The 26,329-nt window shown below is 44.4% G+C and overlaps 1 protein-coding gene across 2 annotated transcripts in view; it reads left to right on the forward strand.

The window, feature by feature from the left end:
• Positions 1-26,329, forward strand: part of PTPRE (protein tyrosine phosphatase, receptor type E) — a 158,141-nt gene that overhangs the window by 82,289 nt on the left and 49,523 nt on the right. Inside the window, exons 2-4 of one of the 2 annotated variants that reach the window (XM_018562687.1) lie at positions 1,558-1,669; positions 19,883-19,988; positions 22,246-22,313. In XM_018562687.1, the coding sequence (XP_018418189.1) occupies positions 1,558-1,669; positions 19,883-19,988; positions 22,246-22,313 (286 nt within the window). Of the gene's footprint in view, positions 1-1,557; positions 1,670-19,882; positions 19,989-22,078; positions 22,314-26,329 lie in introns of those variants that run through there. The other variant, XM_018562761.1, reaches the window with a different exon arrangement.

Below are 26,329 nucleotides of genomic sequence, written 5' to 3' on the forward strand. Positions count from 1 at the left end.
ATTATCCCTTTTTGGCTGACTTGAGGCGAACAACCAAATTCAGAAATAGCCATTGATCAACCCCAGGGCTACATAGTAATTCCAGGGCAAATGCGTAACGTTTAGCTGTTGTGATGGCTTGTGTGCAGCTCAAAGGTTGGCTGATTCCTCTTCCAGCAAAGGCAATCAGCCGTGATTCTCTGTAAAGGCCAAGTCCATTGACAAATGTGAATATTTGGGTCACTTGTCTGTGCTGGCTTCTTATATACCTTGCAGTGACACAACATAATACACCTACACTCAAATCATTTAGCGTTTCTTCCATAGGGATCTATGCAGGATCCAGCACAGCCAATCCTGCTCAGCATAAAACAAAGAGAGGTCTATGTTAGCCATGATGTGCTGGGCCCCTAGCTCTTACAGGCCCTGGAGCAATCACGCCCATAACAATCCACATGGTTACCCCCTGGTTAATTTGTAGCTCTGAATACTTTGTAAGAGGTTTGCAGTACTCTACATTTTTTAGCATGGCATATTTACTAACAACTGCAGTAGTGGACGATCATGAGCAATGAATTGCTACAACTTGTGTGGCTTCCACTATAGGAAGCCAATTGTTCTATCTGTTTGGTGCAACTTCTAGCGGTTAATTGCTAACAATTCTAGCAGCATGACTGAATCACTAAAAATCTCATAGCTCTGGCCTATGTGTTAAAGTGACACTAAACTCAGGAGTTAAATCTTAAAAATGCATTCAAGTACCTTAACTATTAACTATTTGAGGCTGTAGATCCTCAAATCATCTCTGAATTGGTGCTGATACTGTCCTTCCTTCTGGAGGGTGGCTACTTTTGTTCCCCATGGTCTCTGTGTGTGTTGTAAAGTAGTCACCGCTCCAAGCTCACTCTTGTGATGGACTACAATCTCAATATAAATTAGTAAACTAAACATGAGATTGTAGTCCATCATGGGAGCAAGCTTGATGTGGTGGCTACTGCGCTGGTTAAATTAGCGTAATCATTAATGTTTACGTCAACCTCAGAGATGTGTGCTGCAAGCATCTAAGAATCAAGATGGGTATTTTGATATCTTATATAAAAATGAAGGAGTTGATGGAGGAAATGGAAAGGAAAGAGGGAAGAAGGGTGGGGAGAAGTGTAAAGGGGGCCTTCCTGAGTTTTTACTGCTGTAACCCCAGACATGGGAAGATTGTATAGGTTCAAATACATGTTTACCTTTAGGGAGGCATGCCTGAAAAGCCACAGAGTCTTGCATTTCCTCTTGGGACATACTCAGGAATCAGGAATAACATTTAAATGGAGATAACTGCCTTTTGGGCTGCTCCTAGGGGGTGTCCATAAAGTTTTCTTCATGGTGTTTGGGCTGCGTGGTGGTAAGGTATCATTTAACCCAAGACATAGAAACACCTATTTTCAGAAGCATGTTTTGATTAAGTATACTGAAATAGAAAAGACGGATCCACTATGTATATGATTCACTAATATACTGTTTTCATGTTTCTTTACTTCTAAAGTAATAAATGTAGAGTTACATGTGTTTCTTTTTCTGTATTTTTAGGTAGCTGCAATGGGGTGGATTTCATTGCCAGTTGTGTACCTTGGTATTACACTCTGCCAAGTGTTGTCTGCACACGAGAATCATACAACCGCCTCCTATTTCAACACGCCAAGTAAGAAAATTGCACAAAGCTATACATATGACTCTCAGCTGGAATATCAGCCTTTCAAAGACATAAATATCCCATGCACTGAGTAACTTAATAAATCAAAAACATATGAATACATTTCTGGATTTGAAACACATGCAGTTACCGGCGTATGCCTCATAATTATGAATGTGTTTTTTACTTTTTTAGGTCTTACTATAGCCCTTCATTGCATAACTGTGGGCACCTGATAGACACAGCAATAAAGGATAACTTTATTTTGATTGAATTAACCTTGTAATAACTACCCCCTTCCACCATCACCTCTTTAATTTAAGATTTATATGACCTGTCCACAATCCTGGCAGATCCACAGTATGTGGTCCGCTGGGAACTGCACAGCTGCCATCTAAAACTCAGCCAGTCTCAAAGTCTTCTGTATATGTGCAGACAAAATACCATTCATTCCTATAATGAGGCCATCTACCAAGAGACCAAACAGCAGACAGCTTTCCAATGGAATGAATGTGCAGAAGTCTACGGGGCTGGCTAGGAGAGTTTCCAGTGGTGGTTGAGTGGTTTCCCATAGACCACACAGTGTGGATCTACTAGGGTCATGGACAGGTGAGTATAAGACCCTGAGTAGGGGGGAGAAGAGGAAGTAGTTACCCTTTTAAACAAACATTTCAGAAACTTGTTACTACATAACATTTACTAAATGACTATGTGCCCTTAAGATGACTTTGTTTCTGCATGGGGTAGGATCTGGGAGTAATTGGTTGTATTTCATGGGTTGCCTTTGCTTTATATCCATTTCGTTTTGTTGCATTACTAGGAGCTTACCTTGACAAAGGGACCCTGGTGGTCCCTTGGATCATATTTTGACGATGGACCTTTAAAGCATACTTGCATGATAAAAGTGTGTTGGTGAAAATCTTGTGCACACCAAGTTAAGTTCTCGCAGGTGTTGGAAAGAACTAAGCACTTGTGAGTCGCATGAAGAATTGAAAGCGTTGAGTCTAATTTCTGATGTGTTTAGGAGTCATTTCTAATGCGCTGTCTAAAGCTTTCAGAACACCTTTTAAGCATGAGTCACCTTTGGCACGTTATGCCATTGACTTGAATTGAGGCATTTAGGAAGTTGTCAACGCCTGCCAAACATTTCTGGTGAAATAAAAGACAAAGTGACATTAGCACGTTCTGAAATGTATGTGTGTATTAGTCAGTTAGATTTTATGCCACAGAACAGGCATTGGCCTTACAAAGCAATTTGATTGCAAAGTATTTGGAGTGAAGCATCAATGGAGTGAAGCAAATATCTGTTCTTTACACCTGTTTGAATGAGACCTTAAAGCCACACTGCTGTCACCAAGGAAAATCCTAAAAGCATGTTCCTGAAACAAAGATATATTATATATTATTAATATATTATACCACTTCTCCTGTGGGTCTGTCTCAAACTCATTGGGGTCATACCAGAGTGAGAGTTTACTATGTCTTACACTGTACATTGGTTCCTTCCACTCACCCCATACATCTCTACTGTTTCTATAGGGAAGATAGAAGGCACAGGCCACTGGAAAGATAAATATAATACTTCTTCATTTACAAGGACCTGCTTTTCAGTGTCACTAAGAGATATGGAGCAAATCTGGTGTACATTTTATTTACCAACAGTGTAGTATGAGGACCTGCATTGACAACCCTTTTAACTACTTGCATCTGCCCCCGACCTGCCCTTTAACTGGGTCTTAAAGTCAGAAATCTTGATGATGTAAACGCTGTGATTGGCTGTCACAGCAGTCATGTGATCAGGAGTCCATCTCGCAGGCTTCTGAGTATTTACAGTGGCCAGGAGCTTTTTGTGATAGCTCGCTCAGTGTACTGGGAGCGCTCAGTGAGCCCACTCTCAGCACACAACAGTAGAGCCCCGTGGATGCATATATAGGGCAGCCAGCCATTAAATCGGAACGTGAGGATTCTGAAAAATTAACCCTTGCAGTGGGGCTACCTCCACTACAAAAGTTGAGTGCTTGTTTTGCCTAGAGCAGGGGTAGGGAACCTCTGGCCCTCCAGCTGTGGTGAAACTACAAATCCCATGATGCATCTGTCTCTGGGAGTCATGCCTGTGGCTGTGAGAATCTTGCAATGCATCATGGGATTTGTAGTTTCACCACAGCTGAAGGTTCCCCACCCCTGGTCTAGAGGTTGGAAATAAAAAAGAAATACTCACCTGATCCTTCAACACGCCTTTATGCTAGACCGGTCCCCACAGCCTCTTCTCCCCTAAAGAGGAGAGAGGTGAGTGGTCACTTACCGCAGGTCCAAGGATCAGGTGAGTATTTCTTCTTTATTTTTGCCCCTAGAGAAAAACGAACAGGTAACTCTTGCAGTAAGGGGGTAACCCCACTGCAAGGGTTAATAAGTCAAATTGCCGGCATTCTTTATGGCCTACCAGTCATGCTGCAGTGCTTCATATAGGTCAGGAAGGCCCTTTCAAATCAACTGCATCTAAATCTGTCGCCCGAGCATGGTCAGATGCACCAGGACAGGGCAGGTACTAAATGGAGCAAAAGAGTACCGAAAAGGGAACGAAGGCTGCCACTGCTGACCTCTCCTTTTACTCATTCTTGGTTGTCATTCTGATCCAATGATTTCAGTATTCCCCAACTCACAGACTGGTTGCAAGTATGAAAACTTCTCTCTGACTTTCCTGATCTATATGTTTTTATCCTGGTCACTTTCCTGGAAGAGCAAAGACATCCAGGCCCAGAGCATTTTCAGATGGAGGTGTGCAATGGCTGCCCCTCTATCAGTGAAGGTTTTCTTAAAGTGGGAATCACAAAATCTTCTTTAACAACGTAGCTTGGTTAAGAACGGCGTTTAATTTTCAGAATGTTTCCGCTCAGGCTGGCGACAGATGGAACAAATGTTCGTCCAATACGACCATAATGCGGTCTTTGCATAGAATAGAAAATTCATGACAACCTAAAAATATGCAATCGCTGGAAATTCAAACAATTTTCCCGAAAACGGTTCATTGTTCTGCTCATTGGTGATAGTGATATATCTGATCCTGCACAGATGTCACGCTGACTCTATTGTCCCCCCATCACTCTGCAATGTTCCCAATGATAACATCTCCCGGTATCAGTTGGCCAACGATGATGATGCTCGGGCTGCTTGGAAAATGAATTTATCTGATATCTGCCAGTTTACCCGTCATTCATCATGCAGAGCTTTAGATCCCGTCCAATGAGACGTGTTCGCTAAATATTAACCAGCTATGGAATATGTCCAAAAATGAACACAGCTGACAGATGTCTGATTTACATATATAAATATCAATAAACAGTCTCTATCAGGAACCCCTCCTACCCAGATAGCAAGGATAACTTGCCACAAACTTGTAGGATGGATAAATTGTAATTTGCGTTAACTTGCCACTTGCGTAATTACCACAACAAAGATGGTGCGGGGTTCATCTCACATCTTCCTATAGCTTCACTCGCCTAATAACATACAGTATACTGTACATTTAAATATGAGCTGGTGTATTCTTAGCTGAATACATTATTTTATCTATGAGCGTAAGCCTGATTACAGCAATGAATGGAAAATATTCAGCAGCATTGACAGGAAAAGGATACCATTTGCTGGCTTTACATATTGAATGTTACTGTTACACGTTGTGAGGGAGCCAGACACAGAACAGGGACCCTGGCACATGAGCTCACAGTATTTCTGTCCTGCTCAAACAGTATTTAAATGGTCTATGTGTCACTTCTCTGCACAGACTGCAGGGACTCTTTGTGGCCTCACCACCTTCCCTCCTTGTGCATCTGACCAAGTTGAGTGACTAACCCTAAGCAATCTAAACAAAACTTAACAAGAATCAGAAGAGTCTAGTTTTCAAGTTCTAGTATTGAGTGATGACTTTGCAAGTTACTACTAAATTCTGATTTTGCTTCCTGTGAAGATGTACATTCACTATAAGTGCTAATGCACTCCTTAAAGCAAACCAGTGCTTGTCCCATGCAAGACAAAGGAACAGGTTCCCTTTAATGCCCCTTCATAGCAGCATGTACTTATTTATCTTTTGCTCCCTGCTGCTCCAGTATAACTCCTCAGCTTCCACCAGAGGTTTTGTGTAAGCTCCAAGTTGCTCTATTCAGGGCTTACACCAAGCTGAGAACTATCTATGCCTCCATATAACAACACAGGGCCAATAACCAAGCACTAGTGGAGGAGGTAAGTCACATGCTCCACCATACTTAGAAATATGGGGTATTCTCTTCACTCCCTGTGGCTGAATGGAGTGGTGGGAGAATGAAGGAAAAGGTGAGCATGTGCTGCTAAAGAGCAAACCTGTTATTTTACCCTGCATGGACAAAGTAAAGGTTTGTTTTAAAGAGATACTTCCAATTTTCTCCATTCAGGGCACAGTGACAATGCCTTCTGATGACACAATAATCCCCCAGCAAGGTATACTGACACATCCATGTGTCCTCGCTGCCTCCATTAGAGCAACCAATCAAGGGATGTGACCTCCTCCAAGTGACAGTGCTCAGGCCTAAGCAGCTAATTGCCATTCCAGAACACTGTCACGTGGGGAGGGAGCAAAAGTAGCATAATTCTCTGGGGTAGGCTTCAACAACATCCAGTATCCATTTTATCCAAGCTTGCTCCAGCTGTATTCCAGCAGCAGAGAGGTGACAAGGGAGCTAGATGGATGAATATACATTACCATGCTGGGGGGTGGGTCATCAGGAGGCACAGTGACAGTGCCTCTGTAATATTTTGTTAGCAAAACTGCAAAAATTACCTTTTACAGTGTGTCCCAGTAGCTGCAGCATGCACAAAGAACACTGAAACTCTCCAGCACTTATTTTATGAAATGTTTACAGAACTCCAGGGCAAATCCTAATACCCTTGAAAATGTTATGTTATTCTGTATAACAGTAGAAAGGCATCATGGCACACTCACAAAACCAGCATGTAAAACAACTTGTCTCACCACTAAGGATAATAACAGAGGTTTGGATACACGTCTTCTGCAGAGGATGTGAAAGCCGTACTGCCGCGCCAAGGCACCTCTTATAGTGCGGTCCTAACTCTAAACTATGAGAGTCTCCATCTTGGAGCACATGGGGGCAGAAGATTTCAAATTGGGTAATTCTGTATAACTTCCCCAAAAACTTAAATACATTAGATAAGTTTAGCCACTCATCCCTTTATTCGGTTCTTTCTCCTATTCCTCCTGATCCCTTTGCTGGGTCTTCTCGTCCAATTCCTCCTGGTGACTTTGCTGAGCCATCTCTCTCATTACTTCTGTTCCTTTTGCTTGGCCCTCTCTCCCATTCCTCCTGGTCCCTTTGCTTTCACCTGTCTCCCATTTCTCCTGGTAGCTTTGCTTGGCCTTCTATCCCATTGCTCTTGGGTCCATTGCTTGGCCCTTACCCCTGTTCCTCCCATTCCCTTTCTAGGCTTCTCCCTCCTATTCCTCCTGGTCCCTTTGCTAGGTCCTCTCTTCCATTCCTCCTGGTCTCTATGCCTGACCCTCGCTCCCATTTCTCTTTGTCACTTTGCTTAGTCGTCTCTCCCATTCCTTCTGGTCCCTTTGCTGGGTTCGCTCTCATATTCCTCCTGGTCCCTGTGCTAGGTTCTCTCTCTCATTCCTCCTGGTCCTTTTGCCTAATTTGTGTTTTGGCTGATAGTGTTCTCTTGTTTATCTATTCAACTCTTGTAAGAAAATCTGGTAAAGCACAAGGCCGTCCAGAGTCTAAAAAAAGTGCTAGCGACATCACCAGTGGAGGAATGATATAGAAGAGGGAAATTCAGATGAATAATGTGCTGGACTGGCACACTCAGCTCAGTACTTCCTCCTTTGAGAGGACTTCCTTCTCTATGAATTCACAGTCTATTCATAGCATGTGTAAAACACCCAGCTGCTAGCTCAGAAAGCCCCAATTATTGCACACACAATACTGCTGCAATTTGCATTTTGATACGGCGTGCCTCTTGAGTTCACACTTTTTGTGTTGTGAGCACAGAATTGGAATGAATTGACTGCAGTATGTTGATATTTTAATATTTTAGGTCTGTATAAATCTGTATAAATATAAATGTAAAAACTCAAGTTCAGTCAAAAATTCAATTTTTGTTTTGGATAGCAAGGAGAACATTCCTTTCTCTGAATCAAACATATAAAACTTACACACGCAGTGGTTGAACTTGATGGAACTGTGAATTTATCAACCTTATGCACTATGTAACTATGTACTCCCTGTCTGTATACCCACCGAGAAAAGTTCTCCTTCTATCCTATGTGACCACTCAGGAAGTGATGGATCGTAGACTGCAATAAATCATAAAGATGTTCTGTCCCAGGGGTAGGCAAACACCCGCCCTCCAGCTGCGGTAAAACTACAGATCTTATCATGCAGCCTTCCTCTGGAAATCATGCCTGTAGCTGTCAGAGTCTTGCAATGTCTCATAGAGTTTGTAGTTGCACCACAGCTGGAGGGCCAGAGTTTGCCTAACCCAGTAAATCTATCCCTTCCATACTGTGTCCAAGACCAAATTACCAGGTTGGGTTGGAGTTGGCCTCCATGTCTTTGTAGACCTCAGTAAACCCTGACAATGTTCTATCCCTTTCATACTGTATTCAAGACCAAAGAACCAGGTTGGGTTGGAGTTGGCCTCCATGTCTTTGTAGGCCTCAGTAAACCCTGGCAATGTTCAAGACCAAAGAACGGGGTTTGGTTGGAGTTGGCCTTTATGTTTTTGTAGACCACAGTAAGCCCTGATGATGTTTTATTCCTTCCATAATGTATTCAAAACCAAATAACCAGGTTGTATTGGCCTCCATGTCTTCGTACAACTTAGTAAACCCTGAAAATGTTCTATCTCTTTCATACTGTATTCAAGACCAAGGAACCAGGATGGGTTGGAGTTGGCCTCCATATCTTTGTAGACCACAGTAAACCCTGGCGATGTTCTATCCCTTCCATACTGTATCCAAAACCAAAGAACGGGGTTGGGTTGGAGTTGGCCTTTATGTTTTTAAAGACCACAGTAAGCCCTAATGATGTTTTATCACTTCCATAATGTATTCAAGACCAAAGAACCAGATTGGATTGGCCTCCATGTCTTCGTAGAACTCAGTAAACCCTGATAATGTTCTATCTCTTTCATACTATATTCAAGACCAAAGATCCAGGTTGAGTTGGAGTTGGCCTCCATGTCTTCCTAGACTTCAGTAAACACTGACGATGTTCTATAGCTTCCATACTGTATCCAAGACTAAAGAACTGGGTTGGTTTGGAGTTGGCCTTTATGACTTTGTAGACCACAGTAAGCCCTGATGATGTTTTATACTTTCCATAATGTATTCAAGACCAAAGAACCAGGTTGGATTGGCCTTCATGTCATATTTTCAAACATTGGTATAAAGAAGACATCTGACACACATCAAATAAACAGGAAGTGAGGAAACATCTCCCCAATAAGAACACAAACTGCAATAGTTACATAGTTACATAGTATTTGAGGTTAAATAAAGACATAAGTCCATCAAAAATGTAACATTCTAACAAACTGTGCTCAATTGTGGCTGGATTTGTCCTTCAGAATTGTTCCAACACCCTTCTCGCCCTCCATAAGTAGCATGTTGGGATGTCAAAGGGTTCTATATTGAGTTTTCAGGAGGTTCCTCCTGTATTCACTAATCTATGCACGGAGCTGAAATGTGGTCCTCACACACCTCTGCAGCAATCTGCCGCCCACACACAATATTCTGCGTTTTCATAGCTGCATTAGCTGACAGTCAGAGGGAACCATTGTTAGTTCAAATGATAAACTAAACCCTCTTGTCCTCCCACCTGCCGAGCAGCTACAGCGAAACTCTATTACTATATTGTTTGTTTGATTGAAAGCAAAGTATATAATTGGCTGGGTCATCAATTGTCCCTGGATTCTGAAGGACTCACCTATACATCACAGCTCGTGAGCGTCTGTTTTAACCCCTTCAGATTGAAGAGATGCAGTTTATTCTCTATGAATGGGGTTAGTATACAAACAGCTAAATACACAGAGGAAATACATATATGGGAGCTGTTTTACCTGCCAAAGGATGTGTTTTTCTCCATCCAGTTCTAAGATTTACACAACTTTGCCACACAGCAGAGCCCTGCTGCAGTTAAACAAGGGATTTTTGTTAACCCTTGCAGTGGGGCTTGCCCCGCACTGCAAAAGTTAAGTGCTCAATTTCTTCTCAGTGCCAAAATAACAAAGTTATACTCACCCGAAGCTGCGAGCCGGCCAGCTGTCACAGCTCTCCTTCCAGCCTGTCTGCTCCTCCGCTGCAGCATTGGAATCTTTCTCCGTGTCCTCACAAAGTGTATAGTTATGATGATTTACGGCCTTGGTTCTCAACTGGTGGGTCGTGACCCAAAAGTGGGTCGCGACCCCGTGTTTAGTAGGTCGAAACCCCATGTTCAGTGTGATATCTAAGGCACTGCTGCCTCTGACTGCTAGTCTCAGAACATAAGATTGTGTGATGTCACTAATGCAGTGCTCACTGTTCTCCTTGCTGGAGGTCTGAATTGAGGAAGTAAAGCCCTACCAACACGGCTTTTGCCCTATATGTTTGATTTTTCTTGGGGCACAACTTCCAGAGTTCAGTTCCCCTTTAAAGAATGCATTTAATGAAGTGGAGTGTTAATTCAGATCTACATTAATACACATGGCACTAAGCATATGTCAGCTGCCAGGGGGAGTGGTTAGAGATGGAGAGGAGGGCCTACGCACTGACTTTCCACAAAAAGTCACACAATGCATAATGGTATATGTGCTGAATTGTCTGCTTGGGATATAAGGACTGAAGGACAGGAGAAAGAAAAAGTGTGTTTGAAAAAGCTGAGGGAGCAGATGATAACTGTAGAGCTGGCCATACACTATGGGGATGATTTATAAATCATGCGCCCAGCCATACGCTGGCCGAATGGGGTTCACATGGCATTCTCCCCACTAGGTGGAGCTGAGAAGCATAGGAATTCCTATGCTCCTTGCCTCCATCTAGTGATGAGAATAAAAATGGCTTTCGGCCCTTGCAGTGCAGGGGTAGCCTAAAATGGTGATCCTTAGAAGCGACAGACTACCGTGATTGTAATATGGCCCTGGCCAGGGTACAGTGACTGCCTAAAGAGGATGTCTGTGAAGGTTCTCATTCATCCAGGTCATGGTATATCTGTAAGAAATAAGTCAAGGCAACTGGACTTGCTGTATTTTTCTTGAAGACGTTTTACTGGACATCTAACCATCTAATTCACAGTCTATTCATAGCATGTGTAGCTCAGAAAGCCCCAATTATTGCACACACAATACTGCTGCAATTTGCATTTTGATACGGCATTTACATTACATTTCTCAATTCAGAAGGACTTGTACAGAGAATTTCATTCTGAATTGAGAAAGCTGGTTGGATGACCAGTGAAACGTCTTCAAGAAAAATACAGCAAGTCCAGTTGCCTTGACTTTTTTTTTTACAGATATGCCTAAAGAGGAACTCCGTGAATTAACAAAATTAAACCTTGCAGTGGGGCTACCCCTGCACCGCTGCTCATTTTGTCAGGGCGGGCAAAAATAAATTTACTCACCTGATCATCAGTTTTGCCTGACTGCTAGAGCGGTCCTTGAAGCCTCTTCTCCCTCAGGTTCTGGCAGTCTATGGACCACAGCTGGAGTGGAGGGGGAGAGAGGTGAGCAGCCACTGCCACAGGACCGAGGGTAAGGTCATTTTTGCCCCTAGACTAAAACAAGCACCTCATTGTTTAAAAATCCCAGAGTTCTACTTTAACATTCGGCTTGCGCAATGGAAATGACACTCTCCTCTGGCTGCACTGTATGTGGATACAATAAGTCCTGCAGCCCTTTGCATTGCGCACGTCAAACTCTTAATGTCCAGATTATCTGTAATAAAATGTATAGAAGTAAGTGAGGACAGAGCAGAATAAAAGAAAACACAGAATTCTGGAAGAAAGGAAATGATATATAGCTGATGTAACAAACAATAGATCTTTTTTTTTTTCCTCAATATTTCTTTATTGAAGTCAGGTTATGCAATACAACAAATAGACATGTGGCATAAACAACTTACAGGTGTGCGTGTAACTTCAAACAGTCAGTAGTTCAAATAGTAATAGTAACATACATAGAGGGGAATTTATCAAAATTGGAGGAGACAAAATCTGGAGCAGCTGTGCATGGCCACCAATCAGCATCCACCTTTCATTTTCAAACCTTAAGCTGCCCATACACCTTGCGACTTTTCGTCCGATGATCAAACCGTCGTACGATTTTCGTACGGCGGCCCCATCCTGCCCCGATTATCACAAGGTTGAATCAGCAGTAATTAACAGAAAAGCACATGGACGTATTTCGGTAATCGATCACACGTATTTTCGCTTGTGCATGTGCAGTGTAGATCGTACGAATTTTGGCATACGGAAACGCCACCAACCTTGTGAAAATCGCACGAACGACCAAAGTTTTCTAACCTGCTGGTTAGTCAAAAGTCGATCGATTGTACAGTATTTGCGATTGTACACTGCCCATCAACCGTACGAATATCGGACAAAAACACGATCACATACGAAAATCGTCCGATAATCGTAAGGTGTATGGGCAGCTTAAACTGAACAAACTGAAGAGAGAAGCTGATTGGTTGCCATAGGCAACTGCTCCAGATTCTGGCTGCTCCAGTTTTGATACATTCCCCCCATAGAGTATTATGCCATATAAAAGCAAAATATTCAAAGAATAGATTTCAAATACATTACAAAGAGAAGAAGAAAAATCGTCTTTTTGCTGATAAAGGGATGGTCAAGGGATGGTTGCTCTCTCCCGTTATTTTTTTTTTGGTGTTGCTTAGGCAACGACGATTCCCCTTCCACCGCACCGCTGTCCCTTTTGGGAAAAACAGGCCCAAGGCACAGCGCGGTCTGGAGCGCCGTGTAATGAGAATGGAGTGGATGCCGGATGATCTCTCTTGGCTCCATTGTAAGTTCAATAATGCATAAGAAAGCACTCCGCACTTCAGACTGCACTTCAGCGGAGTGCCGTTCACACAAAGCCAAGCTGTTCCAGCCGTGACTTGTGTCTGTAGTACGGGGGGTACAGATGGACTACACAACTATACCATAAAGTGATATTACAGTCAAATGGTTTTTAATGCTATTTCAAGTGCTGATGAATCATTTCAATCAAATGAGGATGCCTGCGGCATCTCTTCGGGTCACTGGGGGGCGGCAGGCAGATCGGCATGGCCGCACTGATGAACAATGTTTGCAGTGTGCCTGCCGCCCCCTTTCCAGCCAGAGTGTTCCAGTTTGCTAAGAGCCAGGATGGGAGATTTGTAAGGGTTCTTAGCAACCTGGGACGCTCTGGTTGGTGTCCCGCCAAGCTCCTGGCAACCAGTGACATCACTGTTGCCAAGAGCTAGGCAAGATGCCGGCCAGAGTGTCACAGGAGGCTAAGAGCAGGGCAGGGAGATGTGTACGGGCCATAGACATCTCCCCGTCCAGCTCTTAGCAAACTGGAACGGTCTGGTTGGCGTCCCACCAAGCTCCTGGCAACCAGTGACATCACTGTTGCCAAGAGCTAGGCAAGATGCCAGCCAGAGTGTGCCAGGTTGCTAAGAGCCCAGATGTGTATCTGCAGACCCTGCAGAAGGCGACATGTACTACTGCAACTCAATCCCCCCCCCACTGTGCAGTGAAATTACGCAGCAGTGTAGTCACCCTGTGGGCGGACATGAATACATACATACATGGACTTGTAGTCTTAAAAGGACTTTACCCACTTCAGGACCAGCATACATATATATACACGTCTCCCCCCCAAAGTGGCCATACCAAGATCCTGGCTGCTGCAGTGTGATCTCGGTATCTATTTTTTCAACAGGGAAAGCTTATCAATGTCAAGTGATCTGGGTGGCTGCAGAGCTGCCCATTCACTCGTACCTGCCAGTGAATATGGCCTTTATTGGCTCCATTTTGGCCTGTTAAATATGCAATTGAACACTTTTTATTAAATCTGCGTGATAGGTACAAATCCGTCTTGCGGTCCCTGCACTCTGCCGTGTTATCTTGAGCAGTATCCGCTTTCATTACCAGTTCTCCTTGTAGACTATAGAATACTTTCCCCAGTGTTACGATGAGACCTGGAGGTGTTCTGTTGCCCTAGCAAACTTCCTGTCCTAGGTGACAACACTGCTCTTCCATAGACACAGTACAGTGTGTGAGTGTTGTCACACTTAGGACAGGAAGTGTGTTACTGGTTACTGGTAGGATCGGGTGAAAAGTAAAGGAAACCCACCACATCTAAGAACTGATAAGCTGCAATATACTACAAATATACTACATTTTTGATATTGAGTTTTGATAGCATTTCCACGGCTTTCTATATTACGTATAAAATAGCCGCTGATTTAACAAGGCTGCGTGTCCATCTCTTTTAAATTTGTGGTTTGTGTTATATTGATGCGATGGGTTTGGCAGGAAATAGATACTTAGCCACAATTGTACTGTAAATGTCTAGCAGAGAATAATTGCGCGGCTGCGGTTATATTGTTATATTGAAGTTAAAATGCTGATTACAGATATAGATCAGAAGAGTGTAATTTGGTCAAAATTGAGGTGATAGCTGGGGAGAAAAGCCCGGCCTGCTCAGCGCAACTCTGCAACATCCAACCTCCCATAGCGTGCAATATGACAAAGACAAGAAGACAAAGCTGGACTACAGGGGTGGAGAGGTAACACTTCAAGAAGCAAACTGAGCACACGGGAAATGACATATCCAAGAACTTGAAACTTTATTCATATCAATTTAAAAAATATATATTCAAGTACAGAAAAGTAATATTAAACATGTGACACGCGAATCACGTCTGTAGTGTTCATTTTAGAGAAGGAGTAAGGGCTTGTTCACACCAAGCGCGTTCCAGGAGCAAGAGCAGTTACAGACCGGATCAAAACTGCGTCCAATGTATTCCAATGGTATTTTGGGCTCTAGTTCACATCGCAGCGTTCAGTTCCAGAGCATGTAAATAAACTGCAGCAAGCCCTATTTTACCTGCTCTGGAACACTCTGAAACGCATGCAAACGCATCAAAAACGCATGCAAACACCCTGGAACGCACTGAAAGCCCATTTTAAACGGGGGGAAAAAACACCCGCATCAAAAAATGCGACATAACACACTGCACTGCGTGTGCAGAAACTCATGCAGATCTGGTCTGCATTTGGTATGAACAAGCCCTAAGGGCTGCTTGGATGTAGCATACTTTTCAGGCCTTCAAAATAGTAAAGGGATAGATGCACCCAAACCCCCCATCTATTCACTTTGCACCCTAAAACCCTTCTCTGCTCACCTTTGCACCCCAGACCCACCTCTCTGATCACCTCTGTACCCCCAAACCCTCCTCTCTGCTGCTTTGTGTCCCAAAGCCCCCTTTATGATCATCTTTGCACTCCGGACCCCCCTCTCTGTTCACCTTTGCATCCCCATTCCCCCATGTCACTTCTGCACCCCAAACCCCCTCTTTGATCACCTCTAGATCCCAAACCCCCCTCTCTGCTTACCTCTGCACCCCAAACCCCCTCTCTTCTCACCACTACCCTCCAAACCTCTCTATCTGCTCCCCTCTGCATCCCAAACCCCCCTCATTGATCAAGTCTGCATCCCAAACCCCCCTCTCTTCTCACCACTACCCTCCAAACCTCCCTCTCTGCTCCCCTCTGCATCCCAAACCCCCCTCATTGATCAAGTCTGCATCCCAAACCCCCCTCTCTTCTCACCACTACCCTCCAAACCTCCCTCTCTGCTCCCCTCTGCATCCCAAACCCCCCTCATTGATCAAGTCTGCATCCCAAACCCCCCTCTCTTCTCACCACTACCCTCCAAACCTCCCTCTCTGCTCCCCTCTGCATCCCAAACCCCCCTCATTGATCAAGTCTGCATCCCAAACCCCCCTCTATTCTCACCACTCCCCTCCAAACCTCTCTCTCTGCTCCCCTCTGCATCCCAAACCCCTCTCATTGATCAAGTCTGCATCCCAAACCCCCCTCTCTGATCACCTTTGCACCCTAAGGAGTGGTGCATGGAACAGCAGCAGTGGTCAGCGAGCAAACTTGAAAAAACAATTGCAGGCAGCTCCAGCATCAAGACAATTCAGATATCAGGCTTATTAAATAAAGCAAAGACCAATGTACAGAGTCAGCCATATCATCTTTTACTCATCTAACCTTAGAAAACTGAGATATCATTGGCCTTTATAGATAACTTAGCTTTCCATATGGTCAGTGAATAAGCCAGATATACATATACTGAAGCACTTTTGAAACAAGCTGTGGGACTGCATACAATAAGAACTGAACAGGATTCTTGTCTTTTACATCTTCCACCTGGCCCTCGGCAGACAGAATGGTGCATGAAGTCCTCTGTTACACGCCTGGTTCGCATACTGATCTAAACGACAAGACTAGCAGAAAATGACACCCAGGGGATGGGGAGAAAACAGCTTGCAAAGTAACATTCAGCCCCTCAAGCTTGTGCAATCAATTAACATACTTCCCTCGGGGGCTGACAAAGCCAAAAATAAATGGCGTTTAAGGGGTTACCTGCAGTCATTAGAATGTTGCTATTGCACAGAGATTGCATGGAGATTTCCAGCCATTTATGAAGTCTTATGTTTTAAACTCTTTAGTGAATCAGGTTCTCCTGATGTGAAGGGGGATCTCCTGATGTGAAAAGGGCCTCCTGACGTGAATGGGGTCTGCTGATGTGTAGGGGGGCTTCTGATGTGAAAGAGGTCTCCAGATGTGAAGGGGGCTACTTATGTGAAATGGGGGCTCTGATCTGATGTTGAAGAATCTCCTGATTGGAAGGCAGTGTTTGCTGATGTCAAGTGGGGTCTCCTGATGTAAAGGGGAGTCTCCTGATGGGAACAGGGTACTTTCTTGTGAAGCGGGGCTCCTGATGTGATTGGGGGCTCCTGATGTGAAAGAGGTCTCCAGATGTGAAATGGGGGCTCTGATGTTAAGGAGTCTCCTGATTGGAAGGCGGTGTTTGCTGATGTCAAGTGTGGTCTCCTGATGTAAAGGGGAGTCTCCTGATGGGAACAGGTGACTTTCTTGTGAAGTGGGGCTCCTGATGTGAATGGGGGCTCCTGATGTGAATGGGGGCTCCTGATGTGAAGGGGGGGCTCCACATGTGAAGGGGGCTACTGATGTGAAGGGGGGGTCTCCTGATGTGAAGAAGGTCTTCAGATGTGAAAGTGGCTACTGATGTGAAATGGGGAGCTTTGATGTTAAGGAGTCTCTTGATTGGAAGGCAGTGTTTGCTGATGTCAGGTGGGGTCTCCTGATGTGAAGGGGAGTCTCCTGAAGTGAACAGGGGACTCTGTTGTGAAGCGGGGCTCCTGATGTGAAGGGGGCCTCCTGTTGTGAAGATGTCTCCAGATGTAAAAAAGGGGGGCTTTGATGTGAAGTGAGGGCTTCAGATGTTAAAGGGAGGTTCTAATGTGAAATGTATTCATCATCATATAATTTATTTATCTGCCGGCCTGTCACTATCAAGCTACAGCACTGATAGTCCTCTATATGGCCACCATGCTGCAATTAGCCCCTCCCCTTGCCCCACCTCTAAACACGCCCCAATCTCAGGATCCCTGACTTTGGAAAGTTCCCATGTATGCACATTAGACCCAAAAAACTATCAGCAAGGCACTATCAAAATAGAAGAGGTTGTGCCGACAGGTTGAACAAAATAAAAATCTAACCGTGTATGGACAGCTTTAGTCTTTAAGGAGAGCTTTTGTAGAGCAAAGGAGATAATGAGAGGATGAGAAGGGAGAGAGGGCAAGTAACGGGTGCTCCAATTAAAAATCACAGTGTGCCTACTGCCATAAAATTTTTTATTAAATAGGTAAAAGATGTGAAAAGTCAACCACTGGAACCCTACTTGGGAAGGCGCCCTGCACACATAGCCGGTGGTGTATGTGGATGTACATAATGGTTATTGTAGAATGGAAGAAATGAGTACAGATGATTATTAAGGATATCATTGGCACATTGTCATAGCACACACATGGTAGGGCACATGGTAACAGATGTGCAGCGTTCCTCCAAAGTCTATAATGGAGGTTTATGGCAGAGTGCAGTTTGGGAATTACTGGTCTCCAAGAACAGGAAATATTAGCAGGATCCTGATAACAGTGAGACTGGATATGATTCCGCAGAGAAACACAGAAAGCCCTCACTCCCGGGAATATCCGATGATACACCTTATGAGTTACTTATAGATTCAGCTTTGTCAGAACGCAGTAATTGGAAAATAAAACAAGCGGAAATTCCCGGGGGTGATAGCGGCTCTGCAGGATGTACAATAAACTAGTCTAAGGGAAATGATGTTTAGACTCATGGAAGAAGCAAAGCCTTTAAATGTGGATGTATGTGCAGGCTGGCATTAAAGGCATGGAAATACATGGAGAGGGCATAGCCTGACTGGCCAGGCCTTTTCTTTTTCATCATGGCACTGCTTATACTTGGGCACCCCCTTCTCTAAATCCTGTGGTCACAGCTATCCTGCTTTTCTCAGAGCAGCTAATCCCAAGGTAATGATTCTGCTGGCCAAGGATTTCCAACCCTGCCATCTCTCTAAGGTTTAGTTTACACCGAAGGCAAAGGGGCAGTAAAAACAGGCAGCGTTTTTACCGCCTTACTACAAATTCGCATGGCAGCCACTGAGGTCTGTTAACGTTGCTGCAGCCGTGGTGTAGCAAATTTAACCCAGCATGTTACATTTTGCAGGCGGTGCTGCTTGCCAAATGTGCCGATTGAAGTCAGTGGGGCCACGCTGCAACCACATTCCAAATGACGCAGTGTACAATCTCACTTGCGATTGTGGCTATTGAGGAAAATATTTGAAATAAAAGTTTTTTTTCCGCCCAGAGCTCAGCTTTAACTGCTCCAGGAGCGGCGTACATCAGAAGGAGATCAGCACACTTGCAACGGCTGTTCGACCCACCGATCACTGAAAGTGGAAGCAATGTGTATTACATCACTTCCATTTTCAGCCTATCATTTCTCCGGCAATAAATGACGGCATGCTGCAGCAGCTGTGATCTTGGTACCATTTTAAACAGCCGGTGATGGCTATTCACATACAAGGGTTCGGACGGCCATAGACCCAGCCATTCTTAAATCAGAAGGAGATCAGCACACTTCCAGCAGCTGTTCTCCCCTCCGATCACTGAAAGAGGAAGCAATGTGTATTACACCACTTCCGGTTTCAGCCTATCATTTCTCCGGCTGCTGTAGCCAAAGAAGAAGGGGTCCATATGTGACATATGACATTAGGAGTCATAAAGAGAATTTTTGGGTATTGTAATTTTACGGCTTGTCATGTTTGGTGCCTATTTACCCCAGGTTACCCCATCGTTTAGATTTCACCAAAAAAGTGGGTATTCTATTTTGTTTCTGTGTACTAAATATCATTTTAGTGTATTTCATCCTAAAAATACTGGTTATATAAACATTTGCGCAAATATTGTGCGGTATGAAAAAATTACAACTAGCATTTTTTTTTTTCTACAGGGCCCCTGCTGTCAGAAAATATATAATTGTTTGTGTGTTTTAGGCTGTTTTACTAGCAAAAATTCTGATTTTATCAACAAATTGCTCTGGACAGCAAGCCTTTAAAGGAGAACCATGAGGTGTGATTTCCACTCATCCTCATAGTTAGAGCCGACGTGTGACATTGAAACTATCACAGGTCGGCTCTATAAATCAGGAAGTGAGCGAAAACATAGTAATTCACCGCTCCCCACATGGATTCCCCCCTCTCCGATCCTCCAGCACTGACTGGAGGAACAGACGGGTGAGGGGGCCGGCTTAGCGGGCTCTGCCCCTAGATAGGCAGAGCCCGCTGTCAGTATTGCCATGATCCGTCCTGGCTGCGGCGCTCTCAGCATATAGCAGGCAATAGCCCGCATTATACTGAGCTTTGGGTCACGGGAGGAGGTTAGTGTATGTCCTTCCGTGACACGTTGGGATGAAAAGGTTACCCCGTAGTTTTCTTTTAGGCATTGTTTACATAATAACATTGACAGCTTCTTGAATGATTCCACATGTCGTCTGGAATTACTCTATAATTAATTGTATTTTTTATTTTTAGATACTACAGAATCCACGCAGCATGATACCTCGTCGTTGCTGACATCAGTCCTGGTACCGTTGCTGGTTTGTTTTGCGCTTATTATCCTGGCTGGGTACCTTTTAAGGTAATCGTTCTTTCTAATAGTTAGGCTTAGGTTATGCAATGAGGGGTGTGTATTCACTGGCACAAAGACAGGATTTACAAGTCAGCAGGCTTGTGTGAGGGATATTCCACATTCCAAAATGTTGCAGTTACCTGGAGTGTGTAAATATTGTTGTATTGATCGATTCAGAGGGCGATCTGGGGCCAGTAATGAGCGGCTGAGTGAGGATTTAAAGCTGAACTCTAAGTTGATATAAAAGACACAAAATCATGAATATATCATTGAAGCCCCACTCCAGGCAAAAACAATTTTTTTTTCCGACCCCTCCATCCCATCCACCCATAACCCATCCACCCGTAGCCCATCCACTCAAAACCCATCCAATCATAACCCATCCACCCATAGCCCATCCACCCAAAACCCATCCACCTATAGCTCATCCATCCATAACCCATCTACCCATAACCCATCTACCCATAACCCATTCACCCATAGCCCATCCACCCATAACCCATCCACCTATAGCCCATCCACCTATAACCCATCCACCCATAGCCCATCCACCCATAACCAATCTACCCATAACCCATCTACCCATAACCCATCCACCCATAGCCCATCCACCCATAACCCATCCACCTATAGCTCATCCACCCATAACCCATCCACCCATAGCCCATCCACCCATAACCCATACCTTGTGAAGTCAGATATACTTACCTAAGCCACCCTCCAAGTCCCTCATCGCTGCTGTTTCTGGGTGGGGGGACTGCAAATTCAGCAGTGCAATGGCGCCTGAGTTCGCTGGTCCCCATTACTCTCCTCCACTGATGCCAGTCTTCCTCTGGATCCTGAGTAGGATGGACATCCAATAAGAAGTGTCCACATCATGCAGGTGGACAACAGAAGAAGGACTAGAAGTAAACAGAAAAGCTGTGGTGTCACATGACTACGGCTTAAGGTAAGTAAAAAAGGGCTTTTAGATAGGGATTTTTTTTTGTTCCAAAGGGAGGGGTGAGCAAAGGGTAAAATGTATCCTGATATAATGTATTTTGTGTTTTTTAAATGCAAGCCGTGTAAGTACCTGAATTCGACCTGGTATCGGCCTTTTGCAGTACCTTTACAGCAGGGCTGGAGTGTGAGAGGAAGAAGCAGCAAAAGGAGCCAATGAGTGCATGTTTTGACAAGAGACATGTTGATAGTAGGAGAAAGCCGAGTGACAGGGCTCATCACTGTGCTGCTTCTACTTTCACTGTCCAATTACAGGCTGAGGGTGGGTCCATGATGACCTGGGCTCAGAGGAAGTGGGTTGAATGATGCTGGCCAACAAACTGAGGACATCTAGTGCTGGGGGAATGCTCTGCATTTACATAGGAATGAATAGAGGAAGAGCCTGGCTGGGAGACATTCAATGGAGAGGCAGTGCAGCTTTCAGCGGGCCAAATAAGGAAGTGTGTTGACAGGGACGAGATTTAGGCTCTTACACTGCTTGCTTTTGAAAAAACACATATAGTAACGTATTAAAGTGAACCTGTCATATACAAATGTCCAAAACTCATACCGTGCAACAGAAGAATGATACTGACCTCGTCTGCTGCCCACACTGCTGACCGGATCTCCATTGTTGAGGAATAGTCCACCAAAGTCTGCTGGGAGTTGTGAATCCATTTTTCAGGAGTGTGGATCTCCTGCGCCCCCCTGCAGCACTCATTGGTCACTCCTGCACCACTGTGTCCTGTAGTGACATGCAGATGAGCAGGAGATACCATTGAGTACTGCGGGTGACCCAGGAGACTGACCCTTCCGGAAGTGTCGGTCACTCACGGATGAAGGTGGACAGTGGGCATTCGCCCTCATGGGCAGCAGGAGAGGTCAGTATTGAAATTCTTCTTGTGTCAGGCATGAGTTTTGGCTTATTTTTTCTATTTAGCTCAGGGTCACTTTATTGAATACAGAGCAACATTACCTTGTATCCTTTATATCTGCTGGAGTTCAGCTTCAGTGTCCCTACTGAGATCCCAGTGTCATTGGCAAACCTACTGACCTCTTAGCCATGTACAGTCACCGGCTGAGTGACAGGTCACATGCACTGCGGCCGCAGAACAGGAAAATATGAGCATGAGTCTTGCTGGCATTGATTCATACTGCAAAGCGTTAAACTTTTGTCAGTGTAACAGGAACTTAACCATATGAGAAAGACACTTCCTGTATTTGCTCTATCAGAAGACGTTCATGGTGCAGGTAGAATGCTAAAAGGCCGTGCTTTCCATTTCTTAAGGTCCAGGAAAAGCCGTAAAGCCGACGTCAGCTCCGGGGACAAGAAGAGCGGGATCTTGGAAGAACAAGGTACTGTCCAAGGCAGTAATGCAGCTCGTACTTTTTCTTTTTTTTCTTTTCTTTCTTCAATGTATCAAGTTCAGCCTGTGTGACTTTCTCACAGGAAAAGGAACTGGGTCTCTGCGTGCATAATTCAGTCATTAAGAATATTTCAGCACAGTGTATTTAAAGGGACTTTTCACTGAAATTCATCCATCTTCCATTGTGTGGGGTGTCTGTAGTCCTATCAGTCCTGGGGATTCCTTTTGGGGATATGAATGTTTGCCTGTGATCAGCCCTCTTCCTAACAGTATAGACAGTTCTATCAGAATGGGAATAGGGAGTAGAAAAAAAAAAAAAGAATGGGAAGGATTAGCAAATTTTTTTTCAGGGGTAAAGTCGCACATATGTGAAATTTCGGTTCTTTATGGTTATGAACCAGTTGTATTACCCGTTTCTTTTTAACTTGTCATGTCAGTGGCCCTGAGTTCCCAGTGCCACCTCTTGTGGCTCTCGCTTCTACTCCTGGTTCTTCGTTCACATAGCAGAGAATTCAGCAGTACGAATGAGATCTCAGTGAAACACCTTTGCTGGAACCGGTAATGGCTGTATAGGGTGATAAAGCAATTGATATCTGCTTTGGTTAGACTGACCCTTTAATCTGTTGGATCTGGAGGTGTTACAAGCAGGGATGGATTAAGAGCATCATGTGCCTGGTGCTGTCAGTCGGTCGGATGTGAAGCAGCAGAGGAGGCTCTCTAATTAGGTGGCCCTGTGAGGTTCCAGCGAGTGGCCGCCTAATATGCTTGATCAGAGAGCTGCCGGTGCCTCTGCCTAGATGTGTTCAGCCCAGCCGGTCCGGAATGCCATCAGGCATACCAAGGTGATCCTGGGCCTATTTTCAGTGGTGGGTCTGGAGCTCACGCTCCAGTATCCCTTATGTCAATCTGGCCCTGACTACAAGTGTCAGCACGGCCAATCAGACATGGAGTATATATGGTCGGCTAGGTTACAAAGCAGGACATGCGGATACTTGTAGTCCAACACAGCTGGAGTTCAATTGGCTGCCTATTGCTGCTTTTAATAATGATTCCATCAAAGAGGCTTAAAGTTAAACTCCCAAAAAACATAAAAATGGTTAAAGTATAAATGCGACAAAACGACCGAAAGTGAAACTCCGGGTAAGCGTCGATATACAGTTGAAAGGCATATGTGTTAACTGTTTACCTGCCAAAGGATTTTTAATGATGTAATCCATAATACCTCTTTCATAAGGTATTGCTATATCAGTAGGTCTACAGCTGAAATATTACAATTGCTGAGGTCCAAAGAGGGTATACAGGTGAGAGTGTTTAAGTGGTTAGGTATTACATGACTAAATTAAATCACATCTATGAGTTTCACTTTAAAGAGCAGCAGCACCCAAGGAGAGGAGTCTTGGACAACAGTAAGGTCCCATCGGGGAGCAAGCTTTGCCCTACTGTACTCCGAGCTGATTTAGGTAGACTTTCCCTTCAAAGTAAAGCTGTTTTCTCTGCCTCTTACAACAATTGCATTCCACTTGTATCAGAAGTGATTGCTTCACCAAGTAGAACATCTTGAGACACACATTCACATTCCAAAGAATCATAACCGGAGAGATGATCTATATCTAAGAATGAGGATCCTGGTGGGATCCATGATCTATATGTTACCATGAAGCTTGACCAGCACGTTAGAGATCCCGGAGTGTGGCTACAATCTTTTAGAACTTAAAGTGACATTAAACCCTCAGATTTTTTAACATAAACCAATACTGTAATGTGTGCCTTACTGTAATCCATGGTTGTTTCCCTTCTCTTTGCTGCTCTTCCTTTTAAATCCTCATGTCTTCTCATGCTTGGGGAGAACTTCCCTTTTCAGCTCAGGGCCTCTTCCTGTAGTGCTGGCTCAGGTTACAAGCCTATACAAACGGATACACAGACACCGTGTATCCATTCCTGAGACAAGGCAGTCTGCTGCAAAACAGAAGTTCTGCAGAGCATGAGAACTGATACAGATTTAAAAGGAAGAGCAGCAAAGAGAAGGGAAACTACCATGGATTACAGTAAGGCGCACATTACAGTATTGTTTTATGTTAAAAAATCTGAGGGTTTAATGTCACTTTAAAATGCAACTGAAGCCATTTTGTTTTTATTTTTTTTCGGGTAAAGTGGAGAGGGTTTAGAACACCGGTCAGGTTTTTACTGCTGTCTCTATTAGGAAAAGCCCCCCCTGTTTGTCCTGGTGACCATTATTACTGAAAGTGAGAATGAAAGGGAATCCCACATTTTGGGTTGTCATCAGAACGGGAATAGATGGGAAATCTTCCAATGAGGACACTGGCTTTGCTGACCACTAGAAATTTCCCTTTCTTTGGAGGGATTTCCTCTTACTACCTGTTGTGGCTATCGGACAGGTGAACTTTACTTATACTCTCCAATTCTACTTCCACCAATGCACCCAGGGGTGAAGGCTCAACTTTGAGCCGTTCCTATCTGTTGGACTGTCTTGAGACACATACCTAGTAAGCTGTATAATCACGGAGCTAAATGTTTTCTACTAAGGTATACCAATAGGGGGGGGGTTGTTTTCAAGTGAACCCCTGAGGTCAGAGCCAGACATTAATACCCGCTTCCCTTTTAGGTTACACCGAGATGGGTGATTTTTAGTAGCTCGATCGCCCTAATCACCCTAATCAGAAGTGATCAGTCCTTGAATAGATAGGACATATGGCTCCCTATGACCTTGTTCACACAGGCTGTAGCTTGCGTAAGGACCACGTGTAAAGAAAGCATTTACAAGTTTCAGGAAGCTTTCAAGAGTAATTCTACTTCAGTCTGCAACTGAATTGAATACTGCTTCAACCCGCCCCCGCCAGTTTCAGTTTTTATTAGAACTCTGCCTGTATTCCTTGACCTATACTCTGTTTCCAGAAGGCTGTACATTGCTGTACAAAGCTCATAAAGTACTTTAATGCATCTGCCCGACTGAAGTAAGCCGAAATAAAACCTGGGATACACTTGGCAAGTGGGCATCTAGAGGTGCCTGACGTTCCATATGTCAACAGTGCCCTGTACCAGGGTGGTCAGTACGTAAAGGATGCCTCCAATCACAAAGTCTGAGCTCTGCCAGGTGCCTCATCCTTCCACCTGCCCCCCATTGCTCTTGCTCTAACCAATCTTAATGCAAGGGGGTGTGCCAGAGCATTGACATTCAAAACTGAAAGTCAGTATTTGCATATGAATCATTTGAAATGCCTTTTGATAAGTTTGGGGGACAGCATAAAGTGTATTTCTTGCACAAAAATATTGAAATATTGCTTGAAGTGGGCCCATACTCCCTTCTACTAAATTTTACATCAGCATTCATCTCTTATGCTTATGTAAAATCATCTAAGTGTCATTAGATGTGTAAAAAAAAGATTTGATTACCTTTAATGTGATTCCACTTTCTTTCTTTTTAGGCACTGGTGACATAGCCAGGGACTCACAGATGTCCCATGAGAAAGTTACGTCACCCTTGCCTTCCGGGGGAATCTAGTTCCTAAATTGAGTTAAAGGAGAACTATGAGGTAAGTGAAAATCACTCAGCCTCATAGTTGGAGCTAATGTGTGACAATGAAACTGTCACACGTCGGCTCAATAGATTGGGAAGTGAGCGAACGCATACCGTCGCTCGCTCACTTCTTGATCCTGTCCCTGCAGAGAGTGGGGACTGTCACTCATGGCTCCCTGCAGGAATTCCCCCCTCCCCTGTCCGATCCTCCAGCGCTGACTGGCGGAACGGACAGGGGAGGGTGAGGGTACAGCTGGCTCTGCCTCTAGATAGGCAGAGCCAGCTGTCATTCACGCAGCTGGGTGGGTCCAGACAGTAATGTCGGGATCCGTCCCGGCTGCGGCGGTCTCAGTAGACCGCGAGCTGTAGCTCGCAGTATACTGAGCTTTGGGTCACGGGAGGACGCTAGTTTATGTCCTCCCGTGACCCTGGGGAGAACTATGGGGAAAAGCACTGACCCCATAGTTCTC

The sequence above is a fragment of the Nanorana parkeri genome, unplaced genomic scaffold (genome assembly GCF_000935625.1).
Source record: "Nanorana parkeri isolate BGI_ZX_2015 unplaced genomic scaffold, ASM93562v1 scaffold2, whole genome shotgun sequence".
Lineage (NCBI taxonomy): Eukaryota > Metazoa > Chordata > Amphibia > Anura > Dicroglossidae > Nanorana > Nanorana parkeri.